At 40.0% G+C, this 15575-nt stretch overlaps 1 protein-coding gene across 2 annotated transcripts in view; it reads right to left on the reverse strand.

Annotated features, from left to right (window-relative positions):
• Nucleotides 1-15575, reverse strand: part of RECK (reversion inducing cysteine rich protein with kazal motifs) — a 64021-nt gene that overhangs the window by 4282 nt on the left and 44164 nt on the right. For both annotated transcript variants that reach the window (XM_004372277.1, XM_004372276.1), the window contains 8 exons: nucleotides 14576-14788; nucleotides 13005-13141; nucleotides 10835-10975; nucleotides 9263-9451; nucleotides 7647-7769; nucleotides 6255-6426; nucleotides 2401-2593; nucleotides 901-1111 (listed from right to left, as the gene is read on the reverse strand). In XM_004372277.1, coding sequence (XP_004372334.1) covers nucleotides 901-1111; nucleotides 2401-2593; nucleotides 6255-6426; nucleotides 7647-7769; nucleotides 9263-9451; nucleotides 10835-10975; nucleotides 13005-13141; nucleotides 14576-14788 — 1379 coding nt within the window. The remainder of the gene's footprint in view (nucleotides 1-900; nucleotides 1112-2400; nucleotides 2594-6254; nucleotides 6427-7646; nucleotides 7770-9262; nucleotides 9452-10834; nucleotides 10976-13004; nucleotides 13142-14575; nucleotides 14789-15575) is intronic.

Here is a 15575-nt window from a genome sequence, read left to right on the forward strand (position 1 = left end):
ACTTTTGGTTTTGTTGATTCTTTCTATTGTTTTTCTGTTCTCTATTTCATTTATTTCTGCTCTGATCTTTACTATTTCCTTTCTTGCGGTGGTTGTGGGCTGATTCAAATTTAATTTTAAAAATTAATCAAACGTAATATTATACCATATTTTAACAAAAGAGAGATCAGTAACCAATACATTAGTAACCTCCCACCCAGACCCTCCCTATCCCACTGTCTTGCTTGTTGCCACCTGACTTCGCATGGATTTGCACAGTAATGTGTTCGGTCTGTCTCTTCCCTCAGAACATGGTCTCCATGAGGGTAGAGGCTTTGTTGTGCTCACTACTGTGTCCCCAGTGCCTAGAAGAGTATCTGTCATGTCCTGTAAGCTCAATAAATATTTGATGAATTAATGGGTGAAGGAATGAACTTGGTAGACTCCAGGCTAACCTGTTTTGTGCAGACTCAGAATAAAGCCTCTCCGCCCCCGCTGTTCAACTGAAGAGTGTGAGGTTATAAGGTAAGCTGTTGAGAAAACTGCTACTGCTTACAACAGTCTGTATGAAATAAGACTTTCTTGATTATGTACAACCAAAATAATTAAATTAGATGCTAAGGCTAATCTGATACAACAACTGTCTTCCGTTTCTCTCAAGTTTAAATGTTTGTGTTCATCAAAACTACTTCAGTTATTCATCCATTAATTACTAATTCATTCACTTTATAATAAGTAAACATATGCATTTGAACTTTTAGTTCTTAAATACTGCTTTATCTGTTTATAAATTGGTGCTTGGTGTAAGATTTTATTTGAAAAAAGTTTGCCATATTGTTTTAATACCACCAGACCAGATGATGTCTAAGGGGACCACAGCTTTTTAAGGTCAACCCAGAGTGATGCCGTCTATCAGCCTACCGGGTGGGATGATGGGTTTGCACCTAGTCGCTGAAAGCGGAGGACACTTCACAGCAGCACACTCAATGACAGAACTGTACTCTGAGAGGACCCCGACGGCCTGGCAAGGTCCATAGTAATCGACGGCCACCCGGTCCGAGTAGGCAGCACACACGCTACTGTAGGTCTCACCATTGTGTCCACACACAGGCTCTGTGGCTCTGCAGAAGGGCTGGGGGCAAACAAAGCACAGTGAGCCTGGAAACTTCTATGATGTACTTTTCCTAACTAAGAGCATACAGCAGACCTCCCTATTTTTAGGAAGAAAAATGACACAGGCATGAATTCCAGGGACTCTCTTAAGCTCCTGAGATGGGCGGAATGGGGACAACAGGGATATCCCAAAATGAACTGAAGAGATTACTTTTTCAGTCTCTCTAAGACTTGGGTGCTCATTTCATGTGAACTGATATGAGATAAAAATCCCCCCTCCCTCCAGACTTCTATTAGTATTCCAGACATGCCTGTTTGAAGAAAACAAGATTGATCTTCATGCAGATATGGAGGCTTTGTCATTTCATACTGGGTACGGAATGAGAAGATTCCTATACCCAGAGAGAAGACTGGGGTGATCAAAGTGGCATGGATAGACTCCGGATCTATCAGCTGGGTTAGGAATATGTCAGAGAAAAATCATAGCCAGGAAGGGGGAACAAGGTGGAAGAGAAGACTGGGAATTCAGAGTAGAACATACAAATGCAATCAGAACAGAAGCTTTAAAAGAAAACAAGTATAGGAAAGACAAGCTGAAGGGATTTTTCTGACTATGAAGACCAGGGAATGAGAAGCAATCATGTCAGCTATTAGCTGGTTGTGGGCTGGGGATTCTGGGCCCAAACATGAGAATCCCTCAGGGAAAGGGGTCAGCACACAGGTCAGTGGTGAATGTGGGAAGCACCCAATGGGAGTTGGCCTCGTGGTTATTTATTTATTTTTAACATGAATGCAGATTCCACAGCCCCAAAAGATCGAGAAATAAGCTGGTATAAAAAGACATTAAGTCTTAGAGAAATTTTCAATCAATTTTCAGTGCCACAGAAGGTGGGACTATGGTAGGAAAAGTGGAAAAGGAACTCTTTTCTTGGTTGTTTTAACTCACATTCTTCCTGATTTGTTTTTTAGTGAGTACCCACAGAACTAGGGGAAGTGAAAATGGTGCTGATGCAAGCCAGGAGGGTGAAACTTCAAATTATTTTCCTAGGAATGGGCGGCAAGGAGCCACTCTCTACTCTTGCTCATACACAATGTGCATAAAAGTGCACTCAGTAGCAAGATGGCCCTCCAGAGTGAGGAGAAAAAGCCAATCCTGGGGATGATTCATTTTCGGTGGAGGATTGAGCTCTCTAGACTTAAGAAGATTCACAGAAGATTCTCAAGAGGTCTCGCTGCTTATTTATCTATAAAAGATCATAAACAATCTTATGCTTAGTGTACTTTGGTTCATCAGCCAAACAACTATACCTGGCACAGGCCTCTGTAAGAGAGGGTTTTTCCTCTTTGGTATAAAGTGCAGAGATTGTTGTGTTCCATGTGGTCTGTGTCACAAACAGGATCGCGGGCCTGGTCACAGGTGACCTGTCTTGGCACACACTCATATTGGCTACATCCAAATTTATCAAAAGTTGTCAGGCAGACTTGTGGTTTTGGTATGCATCTAAAAAACATGAATGCAGCACCATGAGCCAATGGAGGGAGGGACTGTGGCGAGGCTGGCAAAGCACTGGGGTAGGCATGGGAGGTTGAGGAGAAAGCAAAAGATAAACGGGAAACAGAGCAGGAGAGTCAAGCACGCATATAAAGTAGGCTACCAGGTAGAACATTTCACAAAAAATCCAGTCATTCTGATTGGTGAGCTGGGGAAAGCATCCTGGGGGAGATGGTGTTCTAGCTGGAAACTGGAGGGTAAGGAGGGCCGCACAGGCTTGGCAGGCGGAGGATGCAGTATGAGCAAACATGTGATGCGGGTGACCCTGAGGGCAGGAGCAAAGGATGCATGGAGTAGAAGTGGCATGAGATGAGGCCAGACAGGTGGGCTGGGTTCCAATGATGGAGGCCTTCAAGTCAATAATGAATGAAACATTTTCAGGTGCCTAATTTTCTCCTAAGAAGCCCTGGTAGTGCAAACGGTTAAGCGCTCAGCTGCTAACACAAAGGTTGGTGGTTTGAGCTCACCCAGCGGGTCCACAGGAGAAAGACCTGGCGATATGCTTCCCTAAAATATTACAACCTAGGAAACCCTATGGGGCAGTTTTACTCTGTAACATGGGGTCACTATGAGTTGAAATTGACTCAACAGTACCCAACAACAATTTTCTGCTGGAGTCCCTGGGTGGTGCAAATGGTTAACACTCTTGGCTGCTTATCAAAAGGTTGGCGGTTCAAGTCCACCCAAAGGAACCTCATAATAAAGGCCTGGGGATCTACTTACAAAAAAACTTAGCCATTGAAAACCCAGTGGAGTATAGTTCTACTCTGACACAGATGGTGTCACTAAATAAGAATTGACTCGACAGCAACTGGATAATTTTCAGCTTGGTTAGTATGAGCCTGTTTTGAGAGAAGGCTTCACTCTATGTCCTGAAAAATTTGGAGGGAAAGCTTTCAGTTTTTCAATAAGTATGATGTTAGCTGTGAGTTCTTCATAAATGGCTTCTACAGGTTGAGGAAGTTCCCTTTCTATTTCTAGTTTTTTAACTGTTTTTATCATGAAAAGGTGTTGAATTTTGTCAAATGCTTTTTCTGTGCCTAACAGGATGATTGTGTCATTCCAGAGAACCACCAAAAACCCAAACCAAACCCCTTGCCATTGAGCGAATTCTGACTCATAGTGACTCTATAGGACAGACAACTGCCCCACAGGTTTTCCAAGGAGCAGCTGGTGGATTAGAACTGTCGACCTTTTGGTTAGTAGTCGAAGCTCTTAACTACTGCACCAACAGGGCTTCAGAGAACCACCAGACAGGTCAAATAATTACAGTTCTCTGGGAATGAGGCTATGAAAGAGCTGCAACCCTGTTCTGCTCCCTGCTGGTGGCTGCTAGGCTGGTTTTTCTTTTTTAAACACCATGATTTGCAGGTTTTCAAGCCTATTGTAAGGAGCCCTGGTGGCACAGTGGTTAAAGTACTTGGCTGTGAACTGAAAGGTCAGTGATTTGAACCCAACAGCCAGTCCACAGGAGAAAGATGTGGCAGTCTGCTTCCGTAAAGATTTACAGCCTTGGAAACCCTATAGGTCAGTTCTACTCTGTCCTGTAGGGTCGGCTGACAGCAGTGTGTTTGGTGTTTTTTTTTTAAGCTTATTGTGGAGCTGGACTGGGGGTGGCTGTGGGGAGATAGGGGCCCTGGTGGCACAGTAGTTAAGCGTTTGGCTGCTAACCAAAAGGTTAGCAGTTCGAATCCATCAGCCACTCCTCAGAAACCCTATGGGCCAGTTCTACTCTGTCCTATAGGGTTGCTATGAGTTGGAATCGACTCGATGGCAACGGGCTTTTTTTGGTGGGGAGATGGGACTAGGGAAAATTAAAACACCACAAAGCTCACTGTTCTTACTGAGATTCAGCTGTTTTTCAGGGGGGTACACAGTAGCTAGAGTTACTTACCCTAACTAATAAAGCATCTTTTCAAGTATTTAAGAAACACTTGTTGTTTTCTCTATGTTTATGTCCTTGGCCCATTTTTCTAGTAGGCTATTGATCTTTGCCCACTTTATATTAGGTTGTTGATCTTTTTCTTACTGCTTTGTAGGGGGTCTTTATATTTTTATATTGTAAGGATATCAGCCCTTTCTCTATGATATGTGATGCAGTTATTCTTCCCAGTTTGTCATTTGTCTGTTACTGTGCAGAAAATTTTGATTTTCATGTAGCCAAATTTTTCAATCTTTTCTTTTATATTGGTTTGGGTTGTATCCAAAAAGGCCTTTCTCACTTTGAGATCTCTTTTGATTGCTTTTATTAAAAAAGCAATACAACTTTATTCAGAAAGGTTAGAAAATGGAGAGAACCAAACAAACAACAAAAATCAAAATAACCTTCACTTCTACCTCCCAACATGACCTATATAATCCTTTTGGCTTATATCCTCAGCCTTGCTTTTCTTATGCACAGCACCCTGTCTCCTTTCCAAAGAAACTTTCTGGGCTTAGTTTTCATGGTATAAACTTTGCTATTATGGGCAACCAATTCTCTTTGCCATTTTCTTTTAACACACAAGAAAATGTTTTCCTCCCTCCATCCTGTACCAGAGTTTTTAGGACAGGGAGGCACTTGCTTATTCTCCACAAATTCCTTCATAAGGCAAGGACTGCGGCACTGGGAAGTGTTCTTCTCAGGTCTCTGAGGAAGCAGAAACACCAGTTCTAACAGAAAACTCCAGTTTCTAAAGGCTGAAGCCTAGAAAGTCAACAGGACCCTTGTCCTGGCGGCCAGCACATACAGAAAGCCATCATTAAGCCCAGGCAACTGTACTCTGAGCTCAGTGAGGAAGTTGCAAAGAAAGGAGGCCAAGAAAAGTAATTTCAAGTAATACCAAAGTTGCATTTCCGAGATTTCTCATATCCAATCTCTAAAATGAAGGTATGTAAGTAGAAAAAAACATCCCCTTAGTATCAGGCATAATAAAAACCAAACTTGTTGCCATCAAATCAGTTCTGACTCATAGCAACCCTACAGGACAGAGTAGAACTGCCCCATAGGGTTTCCAAGGCTGTAATCTTTACAGAAGCAGACTGCCACATCTTTCTTCCACAGAACGGCTGGTGGGTTTGAACCACCAACCTTTCAGTTAGCAGGCGAGCGCTTAACTACTGCACCACTAGGGCTCCTTACTATTAGGCATAAACAGCTACTAACATGAATACATACATTCCTTGTCTCATCTGCTATGACTCCTTGCCTCACACTTTATGTTTCAGTCTTACAGAGCTGCTATAGCTCCCAGCATACACTATGTTCTCTCATTTCCAGCAGCCAAGATTTTTGTTCCTGTTACTCTCTGCTTTCACCAGCACCATCTTTCTGCCCCTGCAAATCACCCCCTGCAATCTCCTACTCATCTTTCTAGATTCGGCTGAGTATCACATCCTCTAGGGGCTTTCCTAGGCCCTTCCCCAGGCTTCATTAACTGCTCCACTTCTGGGCTGTCAATCACAGCCCGTTACCAAGCGTTTTACCCAGCTCTCTTTCCCTCTAGGCTCCAAAATCTTCAGGGCAGAGACCACTTCTTATTCATCTTTGTATTTCCATTGCCTGGTACTTAGTAGATACTTTGTAAGTACTGGTTTTGTGTTGAAAAAGATAGGGAGTCTTTTGACTTACCTTTGGTTTTTTTGGCAAGGATTAGGATTACACGGATCCTTTGAGATGCAGGATCCAAACTCAAATTGATGGTCTTGGAGACCCACACAGCGAGCAATGCAGGCACTGGGGTAAGTGCGCCCGTTCTGCCCACACACAGGGACAAACTGATCGGCGCAGTTACAAGGCAGGCCTGAAAAGATGAAACAACCTCAACAATACGTACTTGTCTATTCCCTGTCCTATTTCCTTCTTAAGGTGTATCATATGGAGGTCTAATGTTAAAACAGAATTGTAAATTAAGTCCTAAAAAACTTCCCTCCAATCCCTGACAGGGTTTTTAAAGGCAGCAAGGCTCTGAGAAGCCATAATGGCTGCATAATGGCTTTCCTTTGTTCCGTTTCATTGCCAGCTAACTGAGGGCTTCCAGATCTTGATCCTAGGTAGAGACTCCCATAAAGAAGGCTATAGGTAGGAAAGGTAAAGAATGTTTTTCCCAATCTGTTATATAAAATCTATAATTTAGATTTCTGAGCTCTGGCCTGGGGAATTTCTCTAATGTGAAAGGGTGACACCAAAACCAAGACAGACCTGGGAGGCTGTAAGCTCCTCACATAGGTTCCTTCCACTCTAATCTCCTTACAGAGGGAAAATAATGAGAAGGTAACTTGGCAAATTATTGTAATTTTGAAAATTATGAACTTTTATGAATGTCTCTCTCTGAGTCACGTTTGAGTCCCAAGAAATGTGGTGTACTTTGTGGCCAGTAAAATCTCCTCAGATTCTGCTAGCTAAATAGTCATTAATTTAATTTATCCCAGCGCACTAAGGGACATACACTACAGACAAAAAGGGTTCTGCTAGTTGTAAAGTTCACCTTCCAAAAAAAATTAGATATAACTAAATTAAAATGTAAAAGTTGATGCTACAAATCTTTAGCACAGTCTTCATCCTCACACCCCTCTATGGCTTCTCTAAGGAAGAAGGCGGTGAAAAAAACATTAGAACAGATGCAACCTAGAAAATACACGGGCATTTTGAACCACAGTGTAGGGGGTAAATAAGGTAGTTTACCAGGTAAAAAAGTTCCATTTAACTAAAACCATTCTAATCACTGACCCTGTTCTTTTTGACTCATGGAATTCCAGAATATTAGTGCTGGAAGGGCCCTAAGAAATCATTTAGTTCAATGCCTTCAATTCACAGATGAGCAAACCAAGATCCAGGGAAGGAAACTGTCTTGCTCTCAGATTCTGTATTTATTTTATTGGGTATATTTGCAGTTAAACCCACTCTTGAGAAATAGTGCCAGTCTTATCTGTTAGACAAGCCCAGAGAAGCTGCCTTTAAGGGAAAAATGGGTCCAGTGGGATGAAGGCCCACTGAGGACAGCCTCTGGGTGACCACGGTTACCTGTGAAGGTGCGATGGTCATCTTCTGAACTATGCTCACTGAGGCAGAGGCGGGTAGAACACACCAAATTGCCAGCAAAACAAGAACAGACATTGCAGTCGATATTAAAGGATGTTCCATGACCTAAGAGAAAGAGAAATAAAATGTTGATCTATATTTAGAAATGAGCATAAATAAAAAATTTAATAGTTTAAAAAAGAAGTTCTTGAAAGATTACTTCTGAATATACAAAAGGAGGGAGTTATGTCTGTGATCTTTGTATTTTCTATTTACCTTTCACCACATCCCTCCAAATTTCTAATGTGCTGGTCTCACCAGACTGCTCCGTATTTTCTGAGAATGTTTTGGCCTGCCCCTCTGCCTGGAATGCTCTTTTCCTCCTAGAATTTCACTCATCTCTCCAGTCCTGATACCATTTTTGGGTCAAAGACCCTCTGATGTCCTGGAAGGAATGACTAGCTCCAGTCCTCCTAGAATTTCACTCATCTCTCCAGTCCTGATACCATTTTTGGGTCAAAGACCCTCTGATGTCCTGGAAGGAATGACTAGCTCCAGAAGAGTACTTGGTCTGCTCCTTCTTGTGGCTCACACTCTTCCCATCTTATCATGTGAAGCCTGACCCCAATCTGCAATCTCAGTTTCAGCTCTGCAAGGTATTAGCATGTTCTTTTGTACAAAATAGGCCTTTAGTCAGTGAAAAGTTATGGCAGGAATGAATTGGTTTATCCTCAGATATTTTCTGATACAAGTTACCCTACCTCCACAAGTAGAAAATGGACTAAGAAACAAATACCTGACTTGCTCTATGGCAGAAGTTTGGAAGCTCTTTTTAGCCAAGAGTACTCTTCTTTCCAATGAGATCTCACACAGAAGAGTAAACAAAGAAGCATATAAAAGGTGAACTACTCTAGTTGATGGGGGTAGAGTAGGAGTAGAATTGTTAAGGCTATAAACAAACGATGGTTAAGGACGAAGTGAGAAATCAAGATCCCAAGACTTTTAGAGAAGGTGATCAAAGGGTGGCATTTTTTAATATGCCCTCTCTCAACTCCTAACCAACAGTGTGGTTCCCACCCTCCAATTTGCTCTCCACGATACCAAATTCTGAGTTTGTGCGTGTGGTGGTGGTGGGGCATGTATGGGGAAGGGTGGAGAAGGGGGTACCTGTGGTCTTGCCTGTGAAGAGCATGGGCATTAGAGCCAAATAGGCCGGGACTGAATCCCACTTTGCCATTTACTGGCTGGGCGATCTCTTTAATAACCATCAGCTTCCATGTCTGTGAAGTAGGGATGATAACAGTACCTACATCAAAGGGTAACTGGAGGATTAAATGAGATAATCTAGGCCAAGACTTAGCATAGTGCTTGGCACACGGTTAGAATTCAATAAGTATTAACTATTCCAGTATTAGCTATTAGCCTCTTCTTGAGGAAGTTTCTAAGAGGATTCTTTAGAAGTCCTAGAGCCCTGTATAGTTTGAAAAATAATGCCCTTAAGTGTCTGATTTGTAGTGCTTACTCTTTGAGAAGAATCCATTCAATGTTTTTCCAACAAAGCTAAGACAGTATCTCGTATTAAAACCAAAAATAAATAAGGAATGTAGTTAAACACTCACTTTTTCTTTTTCCTCCAACAATACAAGACTTCTGGAGGTCTATACAGTGCATCTCCATACAGTTTTCTAAGAGTCCACTTTGCCCACATGAACAAATTTTATAACAACCAACTTCCCCTGCAGATGATGGCACCTGGATTAGTGTCCCTTGACGGACAATGAAATCAGAAGCTTCTCCCAATTTGCAACCTGTACAAACAAAAATTAGGTGAGATAGATGGTACTGCTCTATGACATTGTTTTATGACATTAGATATACTTCACGAAAGACTTCTAGGTACTGTGTGGCTTTTAAAGATTGTGCAACAAAACTTCCACCAAATTAAGGATTTTGCCTTGATCCATTGGCCAAAAATATATCCTTTCAAATAAAAATTCTATGTTCTGTGGGATGTTGATAATTAAGGACTTATACCCTAAAATTAGCTATAGTTAAGCACTAAAATGCTATTAACTTTTTATTTCTTTGTGCCACTCAAAAGTTTTTAAAAATGGAACATGGAAACTGACGTATTTTTAGAATAATTTTTGTCGGAAAATTTTTTAGTGATGGAACACAAACATACCTTAAACTGAAAGAAAAATTGAATATTTGGGGGGGTGTAAGAAAAACCCATTTTATATCTTAACCGTTTCTATCTTATTATAAGGTGAGTTTTCTTAGTTTAACAAAACAAGAAAATTCTTAATTGAATTCCACATTTAAAGAATATGGATGTCACTACTTTAAGCAAATACACCTTGTTTTCTTTGCCAAGGAAAACACTGGCAAAATTACAACACAAAGATAATAGAAAGAAAATACTATCTTGAAATTTAAAACACCCAAACATTTTCAATTTTAATAAGGTTTGTTATGATTCCATAGCTGATATATTTAGGTATTATGAAAACACTACACAGGTGATCCTTTGAGACATGTTTATTTAACCTTTTGTTCCATTTTACTTCACAAATATTTACAGATGTTGATTTTAACACGATAAAGAAATATTTTCAACTGGGAAATTGATCAAAGAAAGCAAAAGATGATCACAACTATGTTCTAAAGGGACCTACAGAGAGATAAAGACCATCAAGAGTCTACAGGATAAAGATTTTTCAGTCTTAAAATCATACGCATTTAAACACAATATTAATCTTCATGGAGGTATTTATACATCCTATTGATTATATCATTTCTCCATATACTAAAGGAAAGAAGAGGAAAAAAAAAAACCCCACAAACAATGTATAGTGCGTTTTCTCAAACATTACAGCATGGAAGAGAAAGTACAAAACACTGGCCCAATGTTCTCTTTTGTTTTGTATTCAAAAATCCTAAAACTCATTTTGAGAGTCAAGCTTTGGATTGATATTTTTAGTTTACAATCTAAACGACAATTGAAGATTACAATTATCTTTTTTTTTCTGCTTACATAAATAATACATGCTTACTGGGAAAGTCTCAAAACATTGCAGGAAAACAATGTATAAAGCCCCTTGTAATCTCACTCCAAAGAGAACCCCTACAAAAAACACTAGCAGCACCTATCCATACTCATCCCACATCCACACCCATCTACCTCTTACCTTGAACACAAGAGTATGGAAGGCAGGGATCTCCAAATGGACATCCTTTTCGGTTTACCTCACAGAGCTCATTAGCGGGGCAAGGATTTGGGTTACAGGGGTGAGTTACCTCTTCTACAATGTTACCTAAAGTACTTGGTCCTGAAAAGCCAATGAAACATCAGTTTAGCCAACCTAAAAGAGTAACAGAGGTCTGTAAATTCTCTGAGTTAATCGTGGGTGGAATAAATGGAGAGCTCATGAGCATTAAGGCAAGGCCTGATTCTAGTAAGCTATTAAAACAGTTAGATTCTTTGATCATTTGTGAATTTAGCATAAACACACATAAATTCATTTATTTACTGAGTACCTACAATATGCCAGGCAAGGTTGTAGGCACTGGAGTTACAATGGTGAACAAAACAGACAAGTCCCTAACATGGAGTTTACATTCTGGTAGAGAAACAGACTTACACACAAACACAGACACACACAATTTATAAAGGTCAGATAAGCATAAGAAGAAAAAAGTTGTGGAAAGTGACAGATACATTTTGGATAGGGTGGTCAAACAGGTGGTATGTCTGACAGGGATTATTTAGCACATTGTACCAAAAATGATAATTTATTATGGTAAGATGGACTCCATCATTATATTTGTTAACTTGTGAAATAACGACAAAAGAAAGGTCTCAGCTAATATAAACTATGTGTAATATTTAAACAGAGCACTGAAATTCAAACAAAGCATTTCAATCTTCCTCCTGTTGAAACAGTTTCCTTCTACTCATACAGCTGACTGTTCTAATAGAGACTATGATTATGAATACATTAGTTTCGCTTACTTGATTTCAGGCCAGACTCAGAATCTAAGACTATCTATACTATCATTTTACAAACAGGGAAACTAAGGCTCAAAGAGGTGAAGCTGATCTGCTTAAAGTCACAAAGGGTCTCTTTTTTGCCTTACTGAACACCAAAGTTTAGGGACATAGTTTGTTGAGAAATGTGGCAGATATTACTAGCTGCAAATCTAGCATCCACTCTTCTCTTCCTCTTACTAATGGAACCCCAATTTTATTTAGGCTGGCAATGGACCCAAACTTTCCCAGTATCCCTTACGACTAGGGATAGCCAATGAGATTAAGAAGTTGTTTGTTCTCCCTACTCCTTTTTACCATCTGGAACTATGATATGGTGGCTGGAAATCCAGCAGCCATACCGTGATGATGAAGTACATGAACATTTATGACAGAAACCAAATGTTAAGGATGGTGGAGAAAGAAACAACCCGGATTCCTGATGATAATGGAGCTTACTAAAGCAGCCCTGGAACATTTACTTCTGGGCTTTCTTTTACTTGTATTTTGTTGTTCTCTTATATGCAGCCAGACTTAATTCTGACTTAATTCATTGCCTTTCCAGAGAGCTCATGACACTAATGCCCCCTGGTGGCAGCATAGTCCTAACTACTTGGTGTACAGGAGTTCTGCTTGCTATCCTCTGGTTTCCACCACACATTTCCACCTTGCTGCCAGGAAGCTTATATCTAGGATCCATCAATGAGACATCAACTTATGCTTCTAGCTCTTGGCAGGAGTATTTGGCAGACAGAAGCTGAAGCAGTGAGATAGGTTCCATTTTCATGTACCAACCCAGACCATCATGCCTTACTCCCTATCTGGTAACTCAAGGCAATGTCTGGCTCAGGTCCACTGATACTCTGATGACGAAAAGCTGAATACTACCTAGGGGGGAGTTCTACTGCCTGGTCAAATAATGGCAAGGAGACAGTAATGACATAGAACTGGTTATATGAGCATGCTGGCCCCTGATTCACTGCTTAGAATTCCTGACTGATAAGAGTTTACAACCTCATTCCACTGGTAGAAGGAAAAACGAGTAACTATTCTGTGCCTTTTTATAAGATTATGTTTCAAGAGCCAAGACAAGAAACTTGAACTGAAGAAAAGCAAGAGTTGTAATCACTTCTGCCTATATGTTTTATGATGACATTTATGTCCTAGGCCAAAAAGGCCAAGCAAATAAGATAAGGTCTATGACTGAGACAGTCTAATTAAACCACATGCTCTCAACAGATTGTTGCTCATCTAAAACAAACATCAATGGCAGAGATAAAAGGAAGAAGTGCTTGAAATATCAAAAAATAAAATAAAATAAAAGTATTTACTGAGATATGTATCCAAAGGTATACAATTTTCCAGATCATCTGTAGGTGATAAAAGCTCACAAATACTTTCAGCTGTATGGTCTTCAGGGAATTTGTTTTGGTCTCCACATTTTTTGAGAATTTCCACACAATCTGATCTTGAAAAGAAAAATATACAGAAATTTAGGGTTTAAGGAACTTCCTCATGTTGTCTGGTCAATATCAATTCTGTTTCTGAAGCCTTCCAGAAAGTGAGTCTTCATAACTTAACAATGTTCCACAATTGGTTAGGTATAAGTATGGCAAAAGAGAACAGGAGTCATAATGGGCCCCCGGCTGAATAATAAGTAATATATTACACTATAAAAGCATCCCTAACTTTCTCTTACCTGCAATCAAAGGCCTTGTTAAATTTTACTGTTAGTACCATCAATGTGGTTTTTCAATCTCTTCGGAAGGAAATTTGCAGAATCATACATCTGACCTTCAGGACTCTATGCTTCCTTTTTTTCTTTTTCTTTTTCTAATATCTATTTAGTTATCAACATTCAGATGTTTGACACCTTACTAACAATTGGATTGTCTACTACTTAAAAATTTTCTCCAGCTTCAAGAGGGATTTGACTCCTCTTCTGTAAGTTTTTTGTGCTAACAGGGTCTATAAATTTCCCCCTTTTGCATGTCACGTAACAGTCACCCTTCAGAATCTGCCCTACTCAGGTCATCCCCAAGTCATGTCAGAGAAGAGATCTGGACCCTGTTTAAGGTTGAAACAATCTATAATCAGCTATCAAGAACCCAGCAGCACTGAGCCACACACCAATAACTTAGGGGCTAGATATTAACTTGGTTTTGGAAGAGCTTCTGGGGAGGGGAGAGAAGAAGGAAAGATTGTTGAAGAGAGGCTGACAAATTACTATGTAGTTAATGGTTGTGGTTTCATCCACCAAAGCAGCTCCCATCTTTACTTTCTAAATCTCCTAAGCACACCACTCACAAAATGTTTACTAGGAACAGGTCCTAATGACTATACTCACTGACTCCTTCATTCATTCAATACTTATGGGATACCAATTGAGTGTCAGTGTTATGTTAATCCCTGAAGAAAAGCAAAAGAGGAAAGAGGATACAACAACAAAAAAAGGCACAAAAATGAATAAGCTCTTCAAAGAGAGCAAAGTGTAACAGAGAATATAAGTACACAAATTAAACTATAAAAATAAAATCGAGCTGCACATCTAAGTTACTCAACAAATGTTTCTTTAACTGAGTAAGTTCTATAAGAGAAGTACAAATAAAGTTCTATAGGAATTTGTAGGAAGGATAGATTTCTATCAGCTGAAGAAATCTCAGAGATTCCATAGGAATGACTGGTATTTGGGAGGGGCCAAGAAGGAGAGGCAGGACTTAGATAATTGGAAATGGGGGGAAGGGCATTTCAAGCAGAGGGGGAAAAGTTGGAAAGCATTTGGCATGTGGGGATGATGGGCAAAGGGAAGTGGTGGGAGAGAAAACTTTAAAAGTTAGGCTGTGGGTAGATCATGGAGGATCTGAACCAAAACTGGAGAGTCATTGTGAAGAAACAAACTTACTTGCAAATGATACTTCCCCGGGATTTACTATGACAAGGCTTAATCTGCAGTGAACAAGCTACTGCTTTCCACATTTCCGGCTGGCACTTTTTAATGTCAAGAACAGGTATGTTTATAAAGGGCATCTTTATGCTTCCTTTCTCCCACAGCTTCATATCATTCATGGCTCCTTGATCTGACTGAGCATTACAACTCCTGAAAAGTTCTGTTGGCCTAAAGAGAAAAAAGGCCAGAAGGAATCAAGTAGCGATTATTTTTTAGAGAGAATGGGTAAAATCCTGACATATGAATACTTCAGGAAAATTTGATTTTCTTAAAGAAGAAAGCACATACCAAAACCAAACCCATGGCCACTGAGTTGATTCTGACTCATAGCGACCCTATAGGACAGATCAGAACTTCCCCATAGGGTTTCCAAGGCTGTAGTCTTTACCGAAGCAACTGCCACATCTTTCTCCCCAGGAGTGGCTGGTGGGTTTGAACCGCTGACCTTTTAGCAGCTGAACGCTTAACCACTGCACCACCAGAGCTCCTTAGAAAGCATGTACAACCCATCAAAGGATATCAGCTTCAAATATATGAAGATTCAATGTAGATACTAGCATAAAGAATCTGATGGCATGTTTTCTTTTTAACACAGAGTTTTGTGAGACAGTTTCAAACTTCAGAATGCTCTGGACATGTCTACCACCTCCAGACTTTCCCATTTCTTTCATTTCACAAAATAAATATTAGGGGTCCAAGTTTTTAAAATTGAGGTATAATTTACAAAAATAAATTGGACAGATTTTATGGGTACAGTTTGAGGAGATTTGACAAATGTAAACATTCTTGTAAGCACATCTAAATCAATTAAGAAACATTTCCATCATGCCAGAAAGTTCTCTTATGCCCATCTCCAGCCAATCGCCCCTTTCCTCAGAGGCAATGACTTTCTGATCTTTATCCTCACAGATTACTTTTTTTTTTTTTTAATTTTTTAAAATATTTTATTGTACTT

Source organism: Trichechus manatus, unplaced genomic scaffold (assembly GCF_000243295.1).
Source record: "Trichechus manatus latirostris isolate Lorelei unplaced genomic scaffold, TriManLat1.0 scaffold00016, whole genome shotgun sequence".
In the NCBI taxonomy this organism is placed as follows: Eukaryota; Metazoa; Chordata; class Mammalia; order Sirenia; family Trichechidae; genus Trichechus; species Trichechus manatus.